We start from the raw sequence: 24,446 nt of genomic DNA, 5'->3' as shown, positions 1-24,446 counted from the left end.
AGTTTTATGATCTCTGTGCCCAATGGTTCAAAACTAGCCCTGAATTTTCATCACTCAAACTTTGTGAACTCTTGATCCCAGGCGAGTATACCTGCAGTCATCTTGCTTAAGCTCCTGCCATGTTTGGAGAGATGCACTGTGGTGACATGTCTCCTGTCCTTCACTTGGTTGCAGAGGTCCAGGGTAGCAAATGCACTGCATTAAGTTCTGCCTTCCCTCCACCTTGCCTCCAGTGGCTTCCAGATACTGGGCACCATTAACTTGTCCCATGCCTGGCCCTCCCAGAAGGAATCTGTGCAAACACAGGGGCCTGCTGCCTCTTGCCTGCATTTCAAACCCGCGTACAACCAGGAGATAAAAAAGAAGGAGTTGTGAGGCTGGCGGACACGGGAGGGAAAGCTTCCCCCGGGCCAAGGAGGGGCCTGCAGCCGTGCGGAGAGAGACCCGCGGAGCCGGGACCGCACATAGCACATCGCAGGGCCAGTAGGCTGGCGCGGCCGGGGACAGGGAACATTATGGCCCCTCTCCTTGTCCTTGTCCAGCGTGGGCGACGCGGCTCCAGCCGTGCCGGCGAGCAGCCGGATAGTTTTGAGTATACCCGTGCGTGCGCGGTACCCGGTCACGGCCGCCCGTCCCGGTCAGCTCTCCGAGCCACCTCGCCCCGCCCGGGGCCGCCCGCAGAAGGAGCCGCCCCCTCCCTTCTCCTCCCTCCCTTCCTCCCTCCCCTCCTGGCGGCGGTGACAGGGGGCGAAGGCAGTGGGAGCCGCGGGTGGCGGCGCAGCGCAGCGCGGCAGCGGCGGGAGCGCGGGCGGCGGGCGCGAAGCCCCCGCGCCATGGGCAGGCGGCGCGCAGCGGCGGCGCGCAGCCGGCCCCGCCGGGGGTAGCCGCCCGCGCTCCGCACCCGCGGAGCCCGGCATGAACTGAGGCGGGCACGGAGGATGGCGAGCGCCCTCGGCCCGCGGTGGCCCCTCCGCCCGGCCCCGGGCGGCGGCGGTAGCGGCGGCGGGGGACTCTTCTTCGTGCTGCTCTGCGCCTCGGCCGGCCTGCCCCAAAGCGGCCAGCAAGTGCTGCGGATCGGTGAGTGCCACCCACGGGCCCTGTGCGCCCCGCTCCGCGGGCACCGTTGGCTCCCGCGAAGCAGTGGGAGCCGAAGCAGTGTAGGGGGTTCTCCCTGCTGCACACTTCCCTTGCCACTTGCCTCGAGCGCTGCGCGGGTGCTTTGCTTGTGCCATCGGGAGCCGCGTACCTCCCGCGGGGCGCGGGACTCGACGCAGCCCGTGAGGAGTTGCCGCGCCTGGGCTGGGGCTGCGGGCGGTGCCGGCTGGACTGCCCTCATCCTAAGGCTTTCCTCGGAGGGGGCGTTTGCCCAGGGAGTGGGACGCAGTCTGCCCCGCTTACTCCGCTCATGGGCTCTGCCCCGCTCCGCTGATGCCGCTCCCGAAAGTTTGCCCCAGTGCGCGGCGGCGGGACGCGGAGAAGTTGGGCGTGGGAGTCCTGGCGAAGCGGGGTGGGGGCGAACATCCCGGGAGCCGCTTGGGGCTGGCCGCGGACAGGAGGGTGCCAGCCAGCGCTGGGGCGCTTCGCGGCGGCGGGTGTAAACTGCGTCCAGAGCCACTCAGGCACCTCTCTCTCCGCCACGGGGATCGCAGGAGTGGTTCAGTGACCTTAAAATGCATTTCGAGAAGCGCTGAGGTTCCCTGGGTCGGACCGGAGAGCAAGCAGCTCTACTATGCGAAGAGCAGCCTTTTAGGATGGGGGACGTGTTTACTCTTCTTTGCCCTCAGCCCCTAACCCTGGGATGGGGTGAGCTCCGCGAGTGCTGTACATTCTGGTAGCCCCAGAAGACAGGAATTTATTTTTAAGTAGAAAACTCTGCACCATGGAAACGGGGCTCAGTTCACAGGAAGCCTTTCTCTTTACAGTGGGTTTCTTGTGTCAGTCAAGCGAGACAGTGAATACAAAGTATCGAAAGAGTTAGGGGTTAGGAAAAACTGTGAAAAAGATGCAGGCAGAATCTGTCACGCTTCTGTTTCTCTGCGTGCCCCTCTTCTGCTTCACAAATACTGAACATGAAGCCAAAAAAAAGAGAGAAGCAGCTGTTTATGCCGCCCGGAGAGATGCATTACTTAAGGGCGTATTCCTGTGTGAAGTAAAAGATTGATGCCTTTTGACCTGTCAAGCCTTAACTCCACTCAGCTTTCCTCACGAATGGTCCTTTAAACATAAGTGGAAGGCTCCTTAATATGCTTAGAGAGCAAGGGACCCGATGACTGAGACATTTAAATAAATTAAGACGTGAAATCCCTCAAAGTGCTGAGCAAAGTCAAGGGTGGTGGAAAAAGAAAAGCAAAAGGCACTGAGCACCTTGCAGTTTAAAATCTGTTCATAACTGTCCATATGCGGTGCATGTTCGGTTTGTTGTGTTTGGTTGGTTTTGATGGGTTTTGTTGTTGTTATTGTTTCCCCACCCCCCGCCCTCATGGGATGCAGGTGGTTTGCTGTTTCTCTCCTTGCCACCACAGTGAAAAACGGCCTGTTTGGAGTCTAGGGGAATGTCTGTGAACAGGCAGAGAGAGAACACAGGAAACACAAAGTTTTGAGCTCTCACAGGCCGGTGAATTCGGGACCAGTGAAACTTCTGAAAGAAAGTAAACCATGTTCAAATGACTTAGCTACATGCTAAACAGCAGGATGCTTTGGAAATGCACAAGCAGCATCACTGCTACTAGGCAGCCCTTAATGTGCTTATCTGTAATAGGAAGTTCCTCTGAAGAAAAAAAAGAAAGTGTCAGAGTTTAAAGGGAAATGTGTTTGCTTGAATGTAGTCTAAATGCTGTGCTCTGTGCAGGATGAAATCTTGGCTTCACAGCTCACATCGGCATTGCAGCGACCCAGGCAGAGAGTTAGGGGGTGCACTCTTCTCCAACCTCCCCATTGCATAACTTGCTTTGCTGCTTCCTTTTGGTCTAGTGAGGCTCCCAGGCAATTGCCCATGTTTCTTTTCCCTCTTGTGTGCTTTTTAGTCTCTCTGCTGCAAGATCTGTGTATGTCTCTACTTCGGAATCACTCTCAGTTCATGCAGTGATGGTATGATTCACACTGATTTGACTTTGTTACTTCCACCACAGTATAAACAGTAAATATGACAAACTGCTCATCTGTCAATTACAGCAACCAAATACACATCCAAAGTGAAGCTGTCAGAGAATAAATGTTCCTTATGAGTTACGTGGTTGTAAATGCATAAAATATTAAATCTCTTCTTATTACTACAGTTATCCTGCCTATAAAGTAATGGTGTTATAAAATATTAATCCTTCACATCCGTTTATGGCAGCAAGTTTCTCTTTGAAATCTGTCAGTCTTAGAAGTGACAAACAGCAGCAATGGCAATAACTCCAACACTTTTTGTGATAACATAACAAAATCATCTCAAAGCATTTCTGCCATTGAAGAAAATACTATTAAGCCATCAGATTTTCTTCTTCATGCTTTAGTTAATTAAGGAAAGGAATGCACTGCTATGCAATGGTGCAGCAGTTTGTGCCCAAATTAATACACTGGTAGTTTAACTGCATTTTCCACTGTTAGGAAGATTTTTTTTTAATTTTTATTTTTCTGGCTTTTTATATGAACAAATTCTCCTGTTGGCATTTAATTAGCTGAGAAAGGACATGCAAGCAATAGAAATTCTAGCTGTTTCTCAGCATCTAGATAATGACTATTTTTCTAGCCCTCTAAACAAGAAATTGATGGCAATATGGCTAGTAAAACCAACTCATCTCAAAATCCATTATTTTTATCCTAATAAGATAGAATTTTCAGTTTCAGGTGATACAGTACTTAAATTTTGGCACCCTACTGAGTATTTTTTTCACATTCATGTTAAAAAGCTTTTCCTTTGATATATGAACTAATAGAGCTGTCCAAGGAAATGCCATCTTTATCTACATGGGACCCATTAGACTATATTGTATAAAGGTATATTTAAAGTTCATGATCCTAATATTTTTTATTTAATTCCAAGGAATTTCTAGCTTTTACACTAAGTCAGTCTAACCTTCTTATCTGGCTTGCTTGTTCCACTTGTATAAAATAAACTAACTCAAGTAACAGAAGGAAGAATGTAAATTAAGAAAAGCAGGTGCTAGGTAGTAGAAGCAGATGAAATCTCAACAATTTATTTGTTTATACTGGATGCAGAGCTTTCTTATTTCTTACTGTATGTCCTTAAGACCATTTCAACTTCTAACTAGGTTATAAGAATATACTTCAGCAGTATCATGCTACTGCACCCTGGATTGAAACTAGCCAGCAGCTGAGAAACCAGGCAAGTTATTAACATATCACTGGAGTTAATTTAAAAGATAATGTAGCAGTTTTCAACAAATACTTGTAGAAAGTTGTACTTGGATGAATCTTGGAATTAATCTTTTAAATTAACAACCTCTGAAAATGAGCAAGTGAATAATTTTTAGGTTTCACAGAAATTGCTTTAGGTGAGGAAGTAAGTACCAGAAATAGTTTTCAGAAATTTGTTGCTGTAGTTAAAGAGAATATTATAGCGTGGTTTCAGATTCTGCACTGATTTATTCCTTACTTAAGCAAAATTACCAATGGTTTAGTGAATTGTGTTTTCAAAGATGCAGGAATAGCCCCAAAAATATTTCTCTCCAATTGAGAGATACAGATTTTAAAAAGACACACCTAAGTCAACTTAGCCTGCAAAATAGTATTTTCAAATAAATTGAAATTTTCCATATTGATTTCAGAATGGGTGTCTGTATTTCCACAGACAAGACTCAAGCTGTGGACTTTTTTTGCTGCATGGTATTACCACTCCTGCACTGTGAGAATGATAAAGACAAAAACCTAATTAATTTAATTACTTTAATTGCAAATTTGCAACTTTTTGTCAACTCTTTTGGAGATTTTGCTTGTGAAGGGAATGATATTGTTACACTTTTGAGCTTCATCAGTGTGACCATGGCAAAAACTGTATTTGGGGAATCTTTATCATATTTGAACATCTTTAAAAATGTGGATTGTCAAAGGTATTTCTTACTAGGTTATTCTATTCTGTAATATTGTAGGAAGTGGGACTACATTTTCTATCATTAGATGTTGAGGCATTAACTGTGATTTATTCACCAGATCCTGAATGCTCAGTGGTTTCTCATTTCGCTATAATACAATTTGTCTAAATTTCCTCTTTCTACACCTAGCAGAACACTATTTTGCTACAAATATTACGAAAGGATTGATACCAATATGTCCAAACATTAATTTTTATGCATCTCCTTTCTCACTGGATTTGAGAGCACTGTACAAGTGCGAGACAATGGCAATGTTTGGCTTGCATGCTTTAAATGGTTAATTAAGTTTAAAATACCCTATAAAAGACAGATAAAAACGTGAGGAAGAAGTTCTTCACCATGAGAGTGGTGAGACCCTGGAATGGGTTGTCCAGGGAGGTGGTTGAGGCCCCGTCCAGGGAGGTGGTTGAGGCCCTATCCCTGGAGGTGTTTAAGGCCAGGCTGGATGAGGCTCTGGCCAGCCTGATCTAGTGTGAGGTGTCCCTGCCCATGGCAGGAGGGTTGGAACTAGATGATCCTTGTGTTCCCTTCCAACCCTGACTGATTCTATGATTTTATGATATTGCTGGCACCTTAGCAGGGCACTCCAGTAAGCCTATACTTGTGCAAGCAAATGTCAGTGGAGCCAAGTGACCTCAATGCATTCAGGGAACTCAGGGAAAACTTGACTTGCATGGTGATTTGCATGGTTTCACCCTAAATTACTAAAATCAAAATCTTGTAGGTGATTTCTTTGTGTGCTGCAATTTAGGCTTGATGATGTAGAGAGGTGGACTACTTTGCATTCCATACCATTATGTTTCCAGGCTTTTGTACCTTGTAGGTTGTTCTGTTGCTCTAGTAGGTTGTTCTGTTGGGGAATATTAAAAATTTGTGAAGCCAGTTGTGAAGCCACTGTAAATGGACATCCTTTTATTGAACTCAAGGCAGTGATGCCAGTTTCAATTGCCCGAAGAGCTGCCTGGACATAATATATTTAGAATGAAGAAACTTTTGTAATTCCTCTGACTAACCTACCTACTTACCACCCTTCCTTATGATGGCTAGCATCTGACAAAATCCGATTTTTATCTTGTTTTACGTAAGTGCACTGTACAGAGCATTTCTGGAACTCACTCCTGAGGCTGAGCAAGGGTAGACATGAGTGCTTGAAGCTCACCAGCATTGTGGTGACCCACTACACTGTCAGCTCTTGATCATAGAGTGATAGAATTATTTTGGTTGGTAAAGACCTCTAAGATCATTGAGTCCAACCATCAACTGAAGACCACCATGGCCGTTAATCCATGTGCCGAAGTGCCATGTTCACACATTTCTTGAGGGGCAGTGACTCCACCACCTCTCTGTATGTCCTATTCTAATGCCTGATAATTCCTTCAATACATCATTTTCCCCTAATATCCCATCTAATCCTCCCCAACACAATTTTAGTCTATTTCGTTTTGTTCTATGACTTGATACCAGGGGGAAGAGAGTGACGCCCACCTCACTACTCCCTCCTTGATGCCTCAATAAGTGTGTTTGCTGAGGGACTGTGCTGTGGCCATAGTGCCCTTATTGCTGGTGTGGTGTAAATCGCTGCTGAGGAATTGAAACCATAGAGGAGACCTTTGCTTTCCAGAAAATTGGTGGTTTGCATTTCTGTTGTCAAAATATACCTATGTCCTAAATATCTACTTTGGCATGAAATAGATGACCAGTAAAGGTGCACGACAGCCTTCAAATAGTCTCTAAAACTGTGGCTTGATGATTATGCAGCAGGCAGCCAGACACTCGGGGCTGTGTTAACAAAAACACCAATCATGAGTTGCTTCTGTCCTGGACCACTTGTCAGTAAAGACTGGTGGAGAACAAAAAGAAAATGAAAACTAAGGAAGCATGGCTGCATTTACCTAACCTGAACCAGAGCTATGATGATTGAGAGGGAGATAAAACCATTTTAAAAATATGTCACGAAGGTATGTTAGTCCTGTGTTTCACATTGTGGTTAAATATGGCAAATTTTGTGTAACTATCTTGGTGAAAGTCAAGAGATTTATACAGAAAATGAAATGGAAGGCAGTCCAGGGTGTGGTATTTTATTATTTTCTCTTATGCAAGGTGCGTCCTGATCTGCCTCTCTGCAAAACAGTTCCATAGCACTGCAGTGAGCTCCAAGTGGGCAGATAAATAGGACACCCTACTGTGATTAACCAGGGCTTCAAATGCGTTTATGTAACACACGTGTATCAGTTCAGACACTTCAGATTTTGGTAAAGTGCAGAATGAAATCTTGAAAGCAGTGGAATTGATGAAGTTTTGCCAAAGGATAAGAATTTTTCATCAAATAGTTTGTTTCTGCAAAATGAGTGATCCTTTACCTAATACTTTTTCAGTTTCCAATTCATGCCCAGTACGGTGATCATTGCAGCAGGAATAATCCTTTTAAATACAATAAAATTTCTCTGGACTTAATTTCTTGCCCAATAGCCTATTTGTAGTGGTCAGGTATAATTATTATTTTTTTTTTAATTCCTGTGACTTTCCCATAATGCCTAATTTTACTTATTCAGAGAGCATTTGCCTCAGCATCCATTCTTGCTGTAGCTATAAGCTCCTCCATATGGCCCTGCCTTTGCTTAACATTTTCCATTCAGACCTCAAGTACAATCTCAATACTGTTTTTTCATTACAGTCTGTTTTGTATGTCCTGGTCCATAATGAAGCTTAAATCCTGCTTCTCCCCACTCCCCCCCAAATATCTGAAACAGCTCTAATCTTCTTTTCTCAGAAAGACTTGATTTGACCAACTAGACTATAGATTGTATTGCAGTAAAAAAAAAAAAGAAATCCAGTCCAAGAACTGATTAGTTTTACTCCAGAGCTTTGGATCTGTAACCTGCAAGCCCAGTATGTCCTAGTTTTTAGCTGACTTTAGATTTTAGTTTGCAGTAATGAGTTTATGATTTTGGGAAAGCTTTGCCGTGGGAATGTTATTACCCTTCCCTTTCTCTTTCTGTTGAAGGTAATACAGTATTATCTCGAAGATGATTAGCTTTCAAATAATGAATTTGCTTTCACCAAGCAAATTCAAAATTAAAGCTGTTTCATTATTCCAAATATGTGTCTTTTTCATTTCAGCTAAAGAAGTAAGTGTCTGATAGGGCTGCTGAAGGTTGTTCTTATTATAATTGTTATTTATTTCTCTCACAGTGCAGAAGGTTCCTTGCATAGCTTCACCTGTGCCCACATACTAGAGAGTGGTACAAACACTGGCAAATGTGAATCAGTTATAAGGCCCATCAGTGTGGACAAAAAGAAGTGGTCTCAAAGCCTCAGTTTTAGCTTCTTTACTTGGGTTTGTCAGGCTCTGTACAATTACACCTTCTAGTTGTTTTTTTTTTTTTTTGCTTTGGGCTTTAAGACTGCACCACTAGAAATTTAAAAGAGGAACATTATAAATTCTGTTAGCTTTGAATTTTTTCCCACATTCTGCCATCAAATCTACACATGCAAACTAAGTCTATTTCAAGGAAAATTTTGTTTACAGCACACTGATTCTGGCTGGGGTTCAAGACCAGCCATCCTTCCATATTGTTAAATGGGATGGAGGTCCTGGTGCAATGCTGAGTAGGTGGAAGTGATAGTCAGAGTGCAGAAGTACTTCCAAAACTATGGAGCAGGTCTTATTTTGAGTGAGCAAGTGCAAAACTTATTGTTCTACCCACATATGAAGGAACAGTGAATCTTCCCACAATTGTTATGTCCAAGCAACACTTCTGCTAGAAAAATTATCACAGATGCTTAGGCTATGCTTTGGCTCTCAAGTTGAGAAGGGACAGAGCCATCCCCAAATTCAGTGGTACACCACTGAGATCTTACAATCACTGTGATTTTGCATGCTGTTCTACAGAGAATAAAACAAACAAACAAATAAACCAAAACTAGGAATACAAAAAAAAAAAAAAAACAAACAACAAAAAAAACAACCCCAAACCAAAACAACCCAGAACTCAATGTTTTGTTGTTGTGGTTTTTTAAGATCAAGCATGTAGTAAAAGCCATTCACTATACTGTAATTAATATATGTCTTTGCAGTTCTAAATGTTTTGTACAGAATGAGCAGGAGGAGACTCTGGTATGTGTTGTGGATCAGAGGATTTTTTTAGGGCGGGGAAAAAAAAGCTATTTTAAAACAACATTAGGTAGTTAGAAGAAAAGAAAAAATATTTGAAGGTACAAGTTATTCTTCCCTTGGGATGAGCAATGGATCAGAGTTCTGTGAGGATGTTTATACTGTGTTTGCTGCCAGTCACTTCTACGAAAGATCACTTTCCCTTCCCCTCCCAGTGAGAGATGTGTCATTAACGTCCTCAGCATGAGAACTAGATCCCCAGGTGAGTAATTAGGCTTTCCTAAACTGCCAGTGCTGTTTCTGCAGTTAATGGCAGTCTGTATGTCAGCCTGATGTATCCAAAGTATTACTTTAGTTACTTCTTTAACGTTAAATGACTTCTACCTGAGAGCTTTGACTGTCATGGTCCATGAGTGTGCACACAGAAGCCAGTAGGTTCCTAATCCTTTGCTTTCCTGCAGTAAATGGCAAGAGCAACCCACTCGTCTGGGTTTACATCTATGTCTCCACACAGGTAAATCAAACAATGCTACTTCTCTTTATGACTCTTAACTTGGTATGGCTTTGCATAGCTGTAGCAGCACTGCTATTGTACATTGAAATGCAGTAGAAAAATTAAACTAACAACTATGATGTATTATGCTACCTTTAGGGGAAGCTGGATTGTATAAATCGTATTTAGCATGATTCTGCAAGACAGTGTTGAGGAAAAAAGCTGTATGTACCTTATGTCTTGGATCATATAATTAGAAGGCAAATCCATCCACCAGGAAATTGGTGCTTTGGGGGTCTATCATGCAAGGAAAGGCTATACTGAATAAATTTCGTTACTGCTTCATCTCATGTAGTATGAACTGTGTCATATTTCATCAAGAACTGTAATTATTCATTCTCAGTGTTGAGATCTTCTGAAGCAGCAGCGCTCAGAGTCCTTGACAAAGCACACAGAATTAGTTTTGTTTTATGACTGGGGAAGCCAGGGTAAGATAAATGAAGTATTTTGCTGATAAACTTGTGGCAAAGCTAGAAGTGACTTCAGGTCTCTCTCGAATGCCATCACCCCAGCCCTCTGCCCACTGCATCACAACTTAAACATTTCCTCATAGTTTGTATCTTGGGTGAAGATTTGGATAGATCTTTTGGAGATCAGTAGTATGTAGTGCTAAGTCTTACTGCCGCAGAGGCCCAAGTGTATTTAAGTAAACAATTTCTAGGTGTTTTATGACCTAAATGGTTTGCACATGCTTGAAGCATAACATTGGATGTGCAGTGTGAAAGAGACAGCACTGAAGATTTTTGTCTGACACTGGAGGATCCTCTGAAGTAGGAGAGCATGTACCCCCTTCTTTTGGTTTGGGTAGTGGCCAAATATTATGTACTCTATCTGTTCTTAGTGAGAAGGCCCTCAGGGGCTACCAACATTGATGGCCCTTGGAAGTATCATTTCATTTCCCAGATTTCTTCTGAGCGTCTTTCAAGCATGCTTTGCCACGTCATCTCCAGCCTGTGGCCTCACATTTGCTCAGCAGAATGGTGGTCTACTGAAGATCAGATGTGGCAAGCCTTAGCAAGGGATGGACACCTTTAGGGTACAGAATCATTGCAAGTTTTTCCCCCGTTTTGGCACTCCCATGGATTACTCCACTATGGTACACACGTCCCTCCATAATTAATTATATTTCAAATACAGAAATACTTCATTATTTATGCCCTTTTTAGAAGGATGTTATGTACATTGGCAAAACGGTTAAGTGTTTTGCTAGACTGTAACTGCCAGGCACATACAGCATTCTGTGTGATTTGGCTTGATTTATTCTTCTGCATGTGTTTATTCCAGCGCTCTTTCCCCCTTCTTCCCCCTAAAAGTCAGAAAGAGGCTTTCAGAACATTCCATCCATTTGTAGTCATGTAGAATGTACCATCAAAGCTGTTGAAGTCTTTATCAAATATTCAGGTGTCCTTATAAAATTTTACAGCCATGCTGGCTAAGAATTAACTTTGGCTTCAGGAACTACACATCTCAGTGATTATAATCCTTTGCTTTCAATTACTGGATCTCACCCCTGATAAAGATATGGAGAATTGAAAATTAGATGTGCTGAGATGTAAACGTCCAGAGGAAAAAAAAAACCGACACAACAAAACCTCCACCTTTCACTTCCACAAAAATAATCTTTTCCCTGCTTACATTCACAAAAAAAATACAAGAGAAACCAAAGCCATTTTCTTCCTCCTGTGCAAACGACTTTCTCCTAAATGTCTTGGGGGCTATGTGCCAACATATTCATTTCTATAAAGGTTATGAATAGGAAGCTCAGATCTGAGTGAATATGAAGAGTAGTTTACGTGAAATAGTTACTTCATTTTCGAGGAACTGCAAATTAATCTCAATTTCTTTGGAATGGTCCCAAGAGATTAATCTCAAGACATCTGAGTCTGTATCAGGCTTAGAGGCTTCCTATCAGTAGTCAAGGGAAAGGAGGCCAGGGTGCTGCAGTAACAGCATGACATATGTAAAACTCTGTTTGATTATGTCAGTATGACAGAGGAATCTGTTTGAAAGTTAGGTCAGGCTTTTTATCTGTGCTGTACCTTTCCAGAGACTGTCAGTCACTTACAAATTGACCAATGAGTCAAAACGCTCACTGACCACAAAATTCAGCAGTCTCTTGTGGAGAGTGAGTTGGCTGTCCACACAAAATAATATGGTCATTTTCTGTGGAGAACTATTAAAGAAACTAGTAGCAAGCCACTTCAGAATTCTTCCATGCAATTTGGAGACAAGTAAAATTACAGCTTCTGATGAAAATATTTTAATGTTTTGTCTTCAAATGCTTTCATTTGTCTTAGGATTCAGAAAGAACATCAGAAGTTATTTACAAAATCCAACAAAAGATCATTGATAGTGTGTTAGAATGGGGGTATGAATGGGGTATTTGTATGGGGTGCAAGAAGAACATGGGGTCACTGCTGTACTATTTTTCCCTTATGATTGTCCAAGTGCATTTTGTGTGGTAAACCATGCTCATGCTGAATGAAATGGTTTTGTTAATATAATGCTGTATCCCAGATTCATTCATCTCTATCTAAAACTATTAAATACTGAAGACTATAGTAAAAGAGTGCAGTAAATGAGCTAGAAATCCTGAAGCAGTTAGGCAACAAAAGATGAGATTTTGAAGTTGATCAGTCAACATCCTTCTGCTGGTGTTTTTCCAGAGGTGTTTGATGGTGGGAAGCTGGCTGACAGGTTCCTGTCTTGTGCTGCAACAGTCACCAAACCAGGCAAAGGGCAGGCTTGCTTCTGCAGCTCTGGGCAACACATGCATCATGCAGACTGGTACAGCAGGTACTTTTCTGACCATTGGTAAAAAACTGTGACTGACTGCATTCACAGCACCAGGCCACCAAATTTTAAGTCCCTGCTTGGAGATATTCATGGTAAAAACATTCTCAGTGAAAGGATTATCAGAATGTTTGTAGTTTGGGGGAAGAAAAGTATTTGTTATTCTCAGGAACAGTTAAAACCTCCTGTATGCAGGCTGAGACAGCTGCCAGGATAGGGCAAATGTCACTGTAGATGACATTTCACAGAGTTACAAGCAGCTGAAGACAAAGTTGTGTAGCAGACAATCGCTGTTCTCCTGACATTGCACAGTGAAATACTGCCTCTTTACAGTGGCATGCTGTTTTCCTCACTGGAGCTCTATCTGCTTAAGTAAACCTATTAAAGATGGATATTTGTTCTTTCTTGAATGACTTTCCTTTAGTTTATCTGATAATGGCCAAGTAGTGCAGGAAGAAGTACGTTTCCTGCTTCTTCATTTGGAAACAGTTTAGCAAAGGCCCCTCTGAAGACACAGGGCACTCTTGTCAGTAACACATTCCCAGGGATATGGGCACAGACCGAGATCACTGCAAAGAATTACTTAGTCCCAAGTGTGTCACTGGGGGTGACTTGCTGGTCTGTGATATGCTGCTAAGCCATTGTGGCGTCAGGATGACTTCAGTGCTCACCTGCAGCTTACTGCCACACACAAAGCCCTACAGAGCTGGGTAGATGCCGTTGAATGCAAAGTTCAACCTGCATGTGGCTAAACATTTTGTCCACAAAGCCTAAGGAGTTTGTGGTTATAAGGGGAGTTTGTGGTTATAAGGAAGGTGAATGTCGATGAGTGGCTGTTTCTCTGAGCAGCAACCTTTAAGCCTCCCAGCCTTGTCCTCTCTGTTTCTGCCTCTGCTCTCTCTGAGCTCATCTGGCCATGTGCTCTGGTGTACCATTTGATCCTGGCACAAAGGCCACTTTCAGAATTTTTATGTAAAAATTATGTCTTTCTTCTTGGTATCTCTGATCCAACAACTTAAACACAAAAAAAGCTTTTTATTCTTCCAAAGCTGCTTCCTTTCAACTATGCCAAACCACCCCAAAAACTTATCAGTGTGGCACTGCAGCAGAAGTCTAGTATGAGCTGATGCTTTTCCAGTTGTATCTATCTTGAAAATTTTCAGTTCACATCCAAATTGTTTACTTATCTGCTGGAAACACATGTTAAAAGAAGTTAAGGCTCTGTTGCCCAAGGTGCATTTTAATAAGGGGGAAGAACTGCTTCAGGTATTTCACATTACATCTTCTAGCTGTAATCTGGTGCTGTAAATTACAAAGCTGCTCCATTGAACTGAATGAAGATTAAATTTTTGAACACTGTTTTCTGAAGAATGCAGATTTTTCTGTTTGAAATGAAGAATTTGTTCTACATCAGTGTGGCTCACTGCATACTTTGCTGCCCAAGCCTTTCTTCTTTTTTTTTTTTTTTATTAGGGTGTCAGGCTGTTTCCTAGGGCCCATGTCCTGTTGTTGATCCATATACTGACATTAGAAAGCATCTGCAGATGGAGTGAGTGTGGTATATGCCCTGAACAGCAAGCATTTTGCAAAATTGTAATCTTTTTGCTATCGTATTGACATCAGAACTGTCATGAAGGAAAACTAGCAAGAAACATTTATCTTTTCATCTGCATAGACCTTCTTCTGTAGATGCCCAGTGTATGTATGATAGATACATGGGTGTGTTTTTTATACACAACTGCTTGTGCACTGATATTTTACTCAGATGCATTCCTCTCTTCTCTTAACTCTACCAGTGTGGGGGGGAATCTCATCTGTGTCTGTTGCCTTCTATGCCTAACAGAGGCCCCTGGGAGGAAGCTGTGGGTGCATTCTTTTAAGCAACGTAGTACCAATAGGATCGAGTGTTGCAAACAGTTTTGTTGCCTGTGTATAAAATGATGAATTTAGTCCTGTTCTGTCTGATGAATTGTCTCCCATATATGCACATTTGCACAAAACAGCCAGACACTACAGCTGCCCCAAAGGCTGCTTGCTCAAAATTGCAACATGGGTCCCTGGCGCAGACACTACACAGGGCTGGAGGATGTTAACCAACATGGGAAGAGCACCAGCATTGAAGTTCTCCATGGCTTCTTTTCTGTGCTCTCACCACTTTTACAGGGAAAGCAGAGAGGGAGACTGGGCAGCATGGCACCTTGTTTCTTGTGCCCATGGTAGCTGTCCTCCCCTTCTTTCAGGAGAAGCACTTGGAGAAGCAACATCATCTCCTTTCCACTGAAGAGAAAGTAGTGGCAAACATGCCTGGGGCTGATGCAGGCAGTGTGTTTCTGGGTGAGTGGGTTGAGGCCACATCCACCTTGTCAAATTCTCCATCAGCAGAGACACTTGGGGAGTGCAGCATATGTCTCAACCTTTCAGCAGCGCTGGGGTTAGCATCAGAGGAAGAGAAAGAAAATGTCTTCTACTAATTAGATGACTACATACTTTATGCTTTTTGGTTCTTTGCTTTAAATGCGAATGTTTCTGCATGTAAGCAGATTGCTTCTGTGTTAATCAGGGGGTTTTGTAGCCTATTTTATATTGGCAAAAAGTTAGTCCAGTTTTCCATGATGTATTGAAATACTTTGCGCAGCAAGATAATGAGAAAGGCTGATAAGGGAAAAGTTTTTTTTTTTCTTTATAAATCCAGAATATTTAATACTGCAGCTACTGTTTTAAGGTGACTCGTGCACTAATTTATTTCTACAAGTTTGCAAGTGAAAGGTTGATGAGATGCCACCTTTTCTTGCATTTCATGAAGGTTATTTCAGGAAGCTGTTATATGAATCTTTGTTCTGAATGTTTCTGTGAGTGCTAAATGGTTATCGTGCATCAACAGTAAAGAGGTGAATCTTGTTTCTGGGCAGTTGTACTTATCTGTAGCACTTTCCCTCTGTTGTGTGAGAAATGGAGTTAGTCTTGATCTGTTTTCTGGGTTGCATATTGTTTAACAAGTATCATATGCAAGAAATAAACCAAACTCTTCAGAAATAATGTTTATGACCTATTGAAACTGCTCCCAGAAACAAACACAAAACACTGTCTGGCAGTGAGGGATGAGGATAAAAGTAAGAGAAACAGCCCTGTGAGCACTAAAATGGGGGGAGAAGTTGTTCCAGGTGCCTGAGCAGGAATCTCCTCCAGTCCCAGAAGAGACATGGTGGAGGAGATACCCACACTGCAGCTGGAGAGAACCTCTCACTGGAGCAGGTGGACATGCCCTGAAGGAACTGTGGCCCCTGACGAGCCCATGCTGGAGCAGATTTATCCTGGAAGACTGCAGCTTGTGGAGAGGACCCATACTGGATCAGGGCAACCGTATGAGAAGGAAGGAGCAGTAGGGAGGAGCTGCTATAAGCTGACTGCAACCGCCTTTTCCCTATCACCCCTCTACTGCTCAGGGGGCAGAAGGTAGAGAATTTGGGAATGAAGGAGTGAAGCTGAGCTTGAGGTAAAGGGGAAAGATGGTGTTTTAAGTTGTCTTTGTTCTCACTATCCAAGTCTATTTTCACTGGCAATAAATAAAATGAATTTTCCCCGAGTCTGTTTTGCCTGTGACAGTAACTCAAGCAAAGTTGTCTTTACCTTGAACAACAAGCTTTTTAATCTTAGCTTTCTCTCTCTGTCCTGAGGAGGAGGAGGAGGAGTAAGACAGCATCTAGCAGACAGCCAAGGTCAACCCATCACAACTAAGGTGTGGAAAACCTGAGGATTATTTCCATGGCATTTATATTGGAATTGCTCATTTTTAGCAACTTCTAGTGAAAACATTGGAAAGCTACTTCTGTCCACTGGCTTTTACCTGCTGTTGTGAAGGCTGGACTTTCTTAGATGGAATACTGAGCTGCTCAGTGATACCAGCTGAATATGCATTTGCACACTAAGAAATGGGATTTAAAAACATTTAAAATAAGATAGTTTAGAAGATGGAGAGAAAACTTTGCTGGAGACCTTTAATGCTAGAATCCCAGGCTTTTTTTGTTTACAACTCATCTGTTTGCCATACCAAGAACATATTTTAGTACAAGTCTTAGAATGATGCAGTGATTCAGAGTATTTTATAATGAAGTGATAGGCTTTAAACTGCCTACCTTTAGCAGATTTAACTAAAAGATCTCTGAAAACCAAGCCCTTGCTCTTATCTGTGAGTTCCTACAAAAATATGGGTACAAAATAATATTTTCTCATTCTCTGTCATTTGTTTTAAGTGACAGACCACTTTTTCTCAGGAAAAATGACCCAAAGACTACTTTAGCTGTGTCCCTCCCAGAATCAGTGGAGCTGTAGCATTTTATAGTGATGAGGTTTTGGCAAGTGTATTATTCTGACAGAAAAGAACAGTTGGGCAATTTACTGCAGCTCATTCAAACTGCAAATGAAGGTTCTGGATTCCAGTAGTTTGAGGAAATCAATGGTAAAAGGCCTCCTCCTGTTTCCTTTTTCTCCAGCTGCTGATTTTTGTCAAGGTCTCTCACTTTTGCAAAGGTTCCTTTCTCTGCCCTGTTTGTTCTGACCAAAGCAGAGGCATGGAAAGAATGGCAAAATTCACTAGTTTATAGTGAGAACATGCTATCAGGTGCAAGTTATTCCACCTACTGATGATGTGCAAACAGATTTGAACAAGAGAGCTGGAATGTCTTCTATCCATAGTTTCTAGAAAGAGCATTTTTATTTACATACAATCCCATGGTTGGAGCTAGCACAGCAAATACTGAAAGCACAAAACTCTATTTATATAGAAGAATATCTCATTCAAAAAGAATCTTCCCTTGCTTTGTGCAGCTTAGCATGGAGCTTCTGACTCAGTACACGAATATATCAAATAAGGTCAAGCATGATACAATTTTGGTGTCATGCTGAATTCATGGTAGAGCTAATATTGTTACAGTCCGGTTGTGACTGGCATAAACCTGACACATTTTCAACAGGATGATTCATGAAAGATACAGAAGAATCAATGGAGGTAAAAATAGGTAATGCAGTTACATTTTCCTTGTATTGTACTGAGTAACCTGATTGAAAGGGTCATATTTAAATGCAATCTGGAAGAACTGTTTATGAAAATGAGAGTGGGAGAGAAGGAACCCAAACTGGCAAGCTTTTCAGGTAAGCCAGGGGGTAATATATCAGTCTCCACAGGGGACATAGCCCCCATTGCCAGAAGCAGGCTCATTGCAGCGGCCCCCACTATCTGTGAAACCTCCTTTAACTGGAGAACTTCAGGCAGCCTGGCACATTCCTACTCAATAAGAGCCAAAGTGAAATAAAAAGACCTTGGATGGTATGCTACAAAGAGAAAAAAGCCCTCTCCTTTGTATTTACACCTAGAATGGTACACCTTTGGGTCCCTATGGCCCATGATTCTTTCTGAATGTTTTGAGGTCATTCAGTTACTCCTATAGCTATCAGGAATGGTGCATTCTGCATTTCAGGAGGAATTAGCTTCATGACATACTTGATGGACTGAAGAGTGTGTTACTCAAAGAAAGGAAGGACTACTCTTAGCATATAAACCACAGCATTAAAACTTAGCTAATTTTAAATTTCCCTCCCACATTATTGATCTCTAAACATGCAGGAATACTTTGGGTGAGGTCTGATATAAATATAAAGAGCTGCCTGACCTCCAAAGAGCCACGTGAGTTTACATCATTCAAGGATCAGGATCCTGTTCGGTTTGTTTGTGTTGTATAATGAAAAACAAAACATTGCTGCTAGATCCCTTTTGCTGGAAAATGGTGCTGTATGTATTCTGAGACTGAGACACACTAATGCTTATATTGGACCACTAGATGGATAAAGAACTGGCTTGATGGCCGCACCCAAAGAGTGACAAGCAGAGTCCCTCAGGGATCAGTCCTGGGACCAATCTTGTTCAACATCTTTGTTGGTGACATGGACAGTGGCATTGAGTGCACCCTCAGCAAGTTTGCTGATGACACCAAGCTGTGTGGTGCAGCAGACACGCTGGAGGGAAGGGATGCCATCCAGAGAGACCTTGACAGGCTGGAAAGGTGGGCACAAGCCAACCTCAGGAGGTTCAACAAGACCAAGTGCAAGGTCCTGCATCTGAGTAGAGTCAATCCCAAGCACAAATACAGGCTGGGCAGTGACTGGCTGGAGAGCAGCCCTGAGGAGAGGGACTTGGGGGTGCTGGTGGACGAGAAGCTCAACATGAGCTGTCAGTGTGTACTTGTAGCCCAGAAAGCCAACCAGATCCTGGGATGCATCCGGAGAAGTGTGGCCAGCAGGTCAAGGGAGGTGATTCTCCCCCTCTACTCCGCTCTGGTGAGACCCTACCTGGAGCACTGCATCCAATTCTGGAGTCCCTATTACAAAAGGGATCTGGACATGCTGGAAGGTGTCCAGAGAAGGGCCATGAGGATGATCAGAGGGCTGGAGCACCTCTCCTATGAGGACAGACTGAAAGAGTTGGGGCTGTTCAGTCTGGAGAAGAGAAGGCTCTGAGGTGACCTTATTGTGGCTTTCCAGTATCTGAAGGGGGCCTACAAGAAAGCTGGGGAGGGACTTTTTAGGCTGTCAGGTAGTGATAGGACTGGGGGGAATGGAATAAAGCTGAAGTGGGGAGATTCAGACTGGATGTGAGGAAGAAGTTCTTCCCCATGAGAGTGGTGAGAGCCTGGAATGAGTTGTCCAGGGAGGTGGTTGAGGCCCCATCCCTGGAGGTGTTTAAGGCCAGGCTGGATGAGGCTCTGGCCAGCCTGATGTAGTGTGAGGTGTCCTTGCCCATGGGAGGGGGCTTGGAACTAGATGATCCTTGTGGTCCCTTCCAACCCTGACTGGTTCTATGATTCTATATTGTAAGTGAAAGAAAAAGAAAGAAAGAGAGAAAGAGAGAAGGGTCCAAGAAACAAACGTTTTGCCAAAGAGCTGACATAATGAAGCCCAGACTTCTGCTTCTCTCCATCCTACGTTTACTGTAACCTGAACCATCTTTGTTGTTCCTGCTTGACCTCCCCCCTGCAGCAGCACCTGTGGCTTTCCTGTCAAAGTCCTTCTGCCTGTTCCTAACGACAAGTGGCAAGAGGCAGTAGTGCTATTTAGTGCTATTTCCAAGAGACATACAGCCAGCAGACCAAACCTGCAGATAACCTTACCTTTTCCTTCAATGAGGCCATTTACTGCATTCTTCAAAATGGTTTTCACAAAATTTGTAGAAATTGCATGGCTTTGAGACCTCTGCCATTTGTCAAACTTGGCTAAAGGTGTCCAGTGCTAATGGGACTGAGCTGATCAGAGAGTGTGATTTGGCAAACCTTGTTTCCTTAGAAAATCTGACTGAAATGGGGACTTAAGAATTTTTGGCTTAAGAAATCAGATGCATCTGTTACCTACAAACTAGATTACATCTGGGGTAGTAAAAATAAGTTTTCCCATTCTACACTTTGTGAAGATGTATAATCAAAATCAAAGTGTCACTGCTCTTGCCATGAAGATTTTGCTTCTGTGAAAGATTAGATCTGGGGAGATTCGTGTTCCTCGTGGGGCAAGAGTGGATTAAGATATGATGCTACATTCATTGAGGCAGCAGAGAGCAGTTGAGAGACACACTGTCCTCTGCTGCCTGAAGTGGTAGAAGAGGAGCTGCAACTTGACTGTCGTTTTCTCAGTGACTGTTGCAATATGAGGAAAAGACATGGACACAATAGGAAAGCAGATTATACATTTGTACAGTGATACCTGCATGTGGTGACAAACCACCTGCTTATGGACCACATATGTTGACAAGAATGGCAGTCCTGAAGCAGTGCTGTGCTGTTTGGCTCTAGTCACTTGCTGGCGTATTAAGGGAGGTCCAAATTCCTGCCTTTCACCATTTCCAAATCTATGTTCCTCTCCCTGTTGGCCTCTTAGCCCTAAAAATTTGGGCTGGAGGCTGCTTCTGAAGCCTGCAGGCTTGCCTTAATAAAGGTGATCATTTTTATGAGATTCAGTGATCACAGTTCTGCTACAATAGCTCTTTACTGCACTCTTGCTATCTGGTGTCATCATGAACTCAAGCACTGGTACACAAGAAGGATAAAGAAAAGGAAATGGAATGAAAAAAAATCTCAGATAAGAGTGAATTGACAGGCTGATGATAATCTTAAGTATGTGGAACTGTGTTTATGCACATTTTCTAGTTAAGTGCTTTCCAGCATGCAGCATGCTTCAGAGATCACAGAGTGTGAGATTTATTGCAAAAATTTTCATGAAATTCTCAAATATACTTCTCTTGTCCTGGCTTGAAAGAACATTGCAGTGTGAACTCAGACATCTAGCAAGTCACAAGGGTGTGCTTATAAAACTACCAAGACAATATAAGAATGTATTTGTGGCTAATGGAGAATAAAAGATTTTATTAATGTTCCTTTCAGTAGGGATGCCTTTGTAACAGTTAAGATTCAAAGATGTTCAGTATTTCTGCCAGGACCAAAAAACAAACAAACAAACTAACAAACAAAAACCTTTCTGTAAGAAAGGGAGCAAGTTTCCTGGGTTTTTAAGTCTTTAAAATTCAAATAACTGGTAGTGACAAAATGACAACCCTCGCTGCTACTGACAGTCTGTTATTTTTACAGTCACCTTCCAGGGTTTTATTGCTTATCACCACATAGAACAGTTGGCCCCAATGGAAAAGACAGGTTGCTAGAAATGACAGGATCTTTACAACAGGCAATCATGATGGCATTAGTGCTTATCCACTGTAGTAAGCATATAAATCACAGCAAATGGGCTTCCCCTTGGAGTCAGAATCTGTTGTGTTATTTTTGCCCAGCCACAAATATTTGTCCACCAAATGGTGAAATTTCTAGGCACACTTTTTGGCTAGTCCAGTGAGCACTTAGAGAATATTGTCCACAGATCACAAACCTGAAATTAGAATGCTTCTTGGACATACAGATGTTAAATTAAAGGCAGTTTGTATATTTATTGGAGTTCTCCCTGCTTTCTGTGAGCTAGAGGTGTTTTGTAATCTGTCAGGTAAATGATTACAAGGTTTAAATGGGTGCTATTCCTCTTGTGGGATCTGTAGTGGGAGAGTGAAGTATGGACATGGGGCTACAAATTGTGCCCAGTTCACATATGAAACTCACTGTTGTCAGCAGCTTAGATGCATAAGGTTAATTTTACCTAGTTAAATACTGATATGCAATTTTAGTTTAATACTTGCACAGTTTATTTTCATAGAACAGGCACTTCCCAGAAAATGTTACATAAAGCAGAAGAATTACAGTATAAGCATCCTCTGGATTTTTTTCATTCCAGCCTTCAGTATCAGACACTGCCCAGTGTTAGAGGTTTGAAAGGAAGAAATTAGCAACTGTGTAATGGAGTATTATGGAAAGATATCTCTCAAGAAAGCTCTTTCCCATTTTCTTATTCTCTGGTGTTTTGCTCATTACTAACAAGCATGAATTCTGCATTTAATTTTACCTGATGTAATCATAGGTGTTCTCATTCTCCTTGTGTCTCATCTTTTCTTGGATCCCACTGAACTCTCACTTTTTCAGTATCAACTTGTAGCAACATGTCCCCCAAGTTAATTATTCTTTGTATCAAACAGCATTTTCTTTCTATTTCAAATGTGGTGCTTTCTTATTTCACTGAGTGTCTGCATGTATTCATACAAATGAAAAGGATCAACTGGAGAGGATAATCTTCTGCCTGTATCCCTCTTGCTGTTTGCTGCATCTGCATCACATTTTCTCTGCTTGGTTCCATGTGTTAGCTGTTCCATCCCCACAGGCAGAGCCCAAGTCCTAAGCTAGTCTTTATTCCCCTTAGTATTAAGGGGAATAAAGTGAAATCTGTGTTTTGGTTGTGGTTAAACAAGCTGCTGTGTTGTTGAGCATAAAGGAAAGAAATGGCTAAGAGAATGGATGGCAATTACTTTTCCCTCTGGAGACATCAAAATGGCAAATTTTGGTCCTGAGAGGAAAATTCCGAGATTAAACAACAGTAGAAGAAATTTCATGGCTTGGGACATGCACTTGTGCATTCAATTCTGCTCTCTCTATTCCCTTTGCCAGAAAGGGATACCCTGAGAGGAGCAGCATCATCTGATCTCCCCAAAAAAGCCCTCCCATTTCCGTAACTGCCCTGCAGAGGTGAGCTCTCTCCTGTAAACCCTGCTGTGGCATTGTAAGTTTTTGACATGGCACTCTGAGGTCACCCAAATGTGCTTTTTATAGCACTCTTCCCTCTGCATCTGGAGGACACTTTCTTGTATAGAGCAAAGCTTAACTTCTCTCATATAGAAAGCCTATGATGTTAGCCTCTGGAGATACCGCTATACATAGATACTGACTCCTCTGTAGGCACTGATATAAAGAAAAAGCCAGTTTCCCATATGTAAATTTTAACTTCAGGTATAGCACCAGGCCTTCCATCCTACATAAAGTTAACTTTTCTGAAAAGTAGGCTGTCCTCTTCTCTAGGTGAGAGTTCCTTTGAAAACAACCTCCCAACTTTTGTTCACCACTCTCTTTTCTGAGCTGTCTGACATGCCCTGTTTTGACCACCTTATGAGAAAGAAAAGTTGGAATCTTGCTAGCTGAGTTTGTCCACAGATAGTGCTCTAATACATATTTTATGCACAGCAAGGTAAGCACCCATTTGAAAAAGACCTGGGATCATGCTCTCTGATCTTGTCTGGAAAGGCTAGGATGCTTCCCTGGGGCCAAGTTCTGATGTGGAAGTAAAACATGCAGGGATCTAAATGGTCCTGTGGAGTTTTAATAGAGACATGGGTTATTGCACAGAGAATGAAAATGCCAGTTTTCCCTAAGTTCAGCAGTTGTGTGTGTGTGTGTACAAGTCAGAGGCAGGCACGAGCAACCACAAAGGGCTGAGTCTGTTGTCTTGTTCAAAAAGATGACATCATGAGAGCAAACCCCTGGCATCTAATTAGAGCATCATGAAGCCCAGAGGTCTTGTTGTTACTGTCCACATCACTGTCACCCTTTTCTATCCCCCTTTTCTATCCCTATGAGAGGGGCTCCTCCTTGAAGCAGCAACTGTTTTCAGTTTTTTCTTTAAAACAAGTGTTATTCTTTGCTTTATTATAAATCAAGGAGGTACCCTGGAAAGCAGGCTGTAACCATATACATGTATTTTCAGTGTGGGATTTACAAAAGTGTTGTAATTTGGCTTGCTTGCCCAGACTTCTTTGACTGATCAATGTCATGGTCTTCTAGATAGTGCTGTCTGCTAGTTTTGTATTCTCAATATATTGATATATGCAAAACAAGACTCTGTACTGGTAAACTAGGTGCTTGGAAATGTGCCAGAAGTTTTTTGTGGTTGTCCAGCCCTGACGGTGTATACAGCAATATTAATATTTACTAATCCCACTGCTTTTACTTCCCATGTAGGAATTCTGGCAACTGAAGAATTGCTGAGAATCCTATTTTGATAAAAAAAATAAATATCAGTTCTTTAAATACATAAATCTACTGAAAACCATATCAGGAAGAGCCACTTGAATTTGATTTTTGTTTTGTTTTGTTTTGGATTTTTTTTGGGGGAGAGTTGAACATACACTAAAGTACTTCCTAAGATCATAAGAATAGATTATACATCTGCTTCCAAAGGAGTACCATCCCTGCAGTGATGGAATGTCTTTTAAAGATGTACTTTGTAGCCACAATGAGCCTCCTTCTGTCTTTTCTTTTGAAGAGGAGGAAAAGTAAAAGAACTAGTCATAGTTAGGCATCAAGAGCTGAATAATTGGTAAGCTAAGTAAGTTCCTATTTTTTCCCCAGGGTGAGAGTTATGTATTGCACCAAGCAGCAGCCCTGAGGAATACAAACATACTGGAGAAATTTGCTAATGTCATAGAACC

The 24,446-nt window shown here is 42.4% G+C and overlaps 1 protein-coding gene across 1 annotated transcript in view; it reads left to right on the top strand.

Moving 5' to 3' along the window:
• The first annotated feature begins 938 nt into the window (after nucleotides 1–938).
• The window catches only part of GRIK1 (glutamate ionotropic receptor kainate type subunit 1), a 169,519-nt gene continuing 146,011 nt past the window's right edge, over nucleotides 939–24,446 (top strand). The window contains exon 1 of the mRNA XM_054385311.1: nucleotides 939–1,077. Coding sequence (XP_054241286.1) covers nucleotides 939–1,077 — 139 coding nt within the window. The remainder of the gene's footprint in view (nucleotides 1,078–24,446) is intronic.

Source organism: Indicator indicator, chromosome 1 (assembly GCF_027791375.1).
Source record: "Indicator indicator isolate 239-I01 chromosome 1, UM_Iind_1.1, whole genome shotgun sequence".
Taxonomy (NCBI): domain Eukaryota; kingdom Metazoa; phylum Chordata; class Aves; order Piciformes; family Indicatoridae; genus Indicator; species Indicator indicator.
This window is presented reverse-complemented; position numbering and strand designations above follow the sequence as displayed.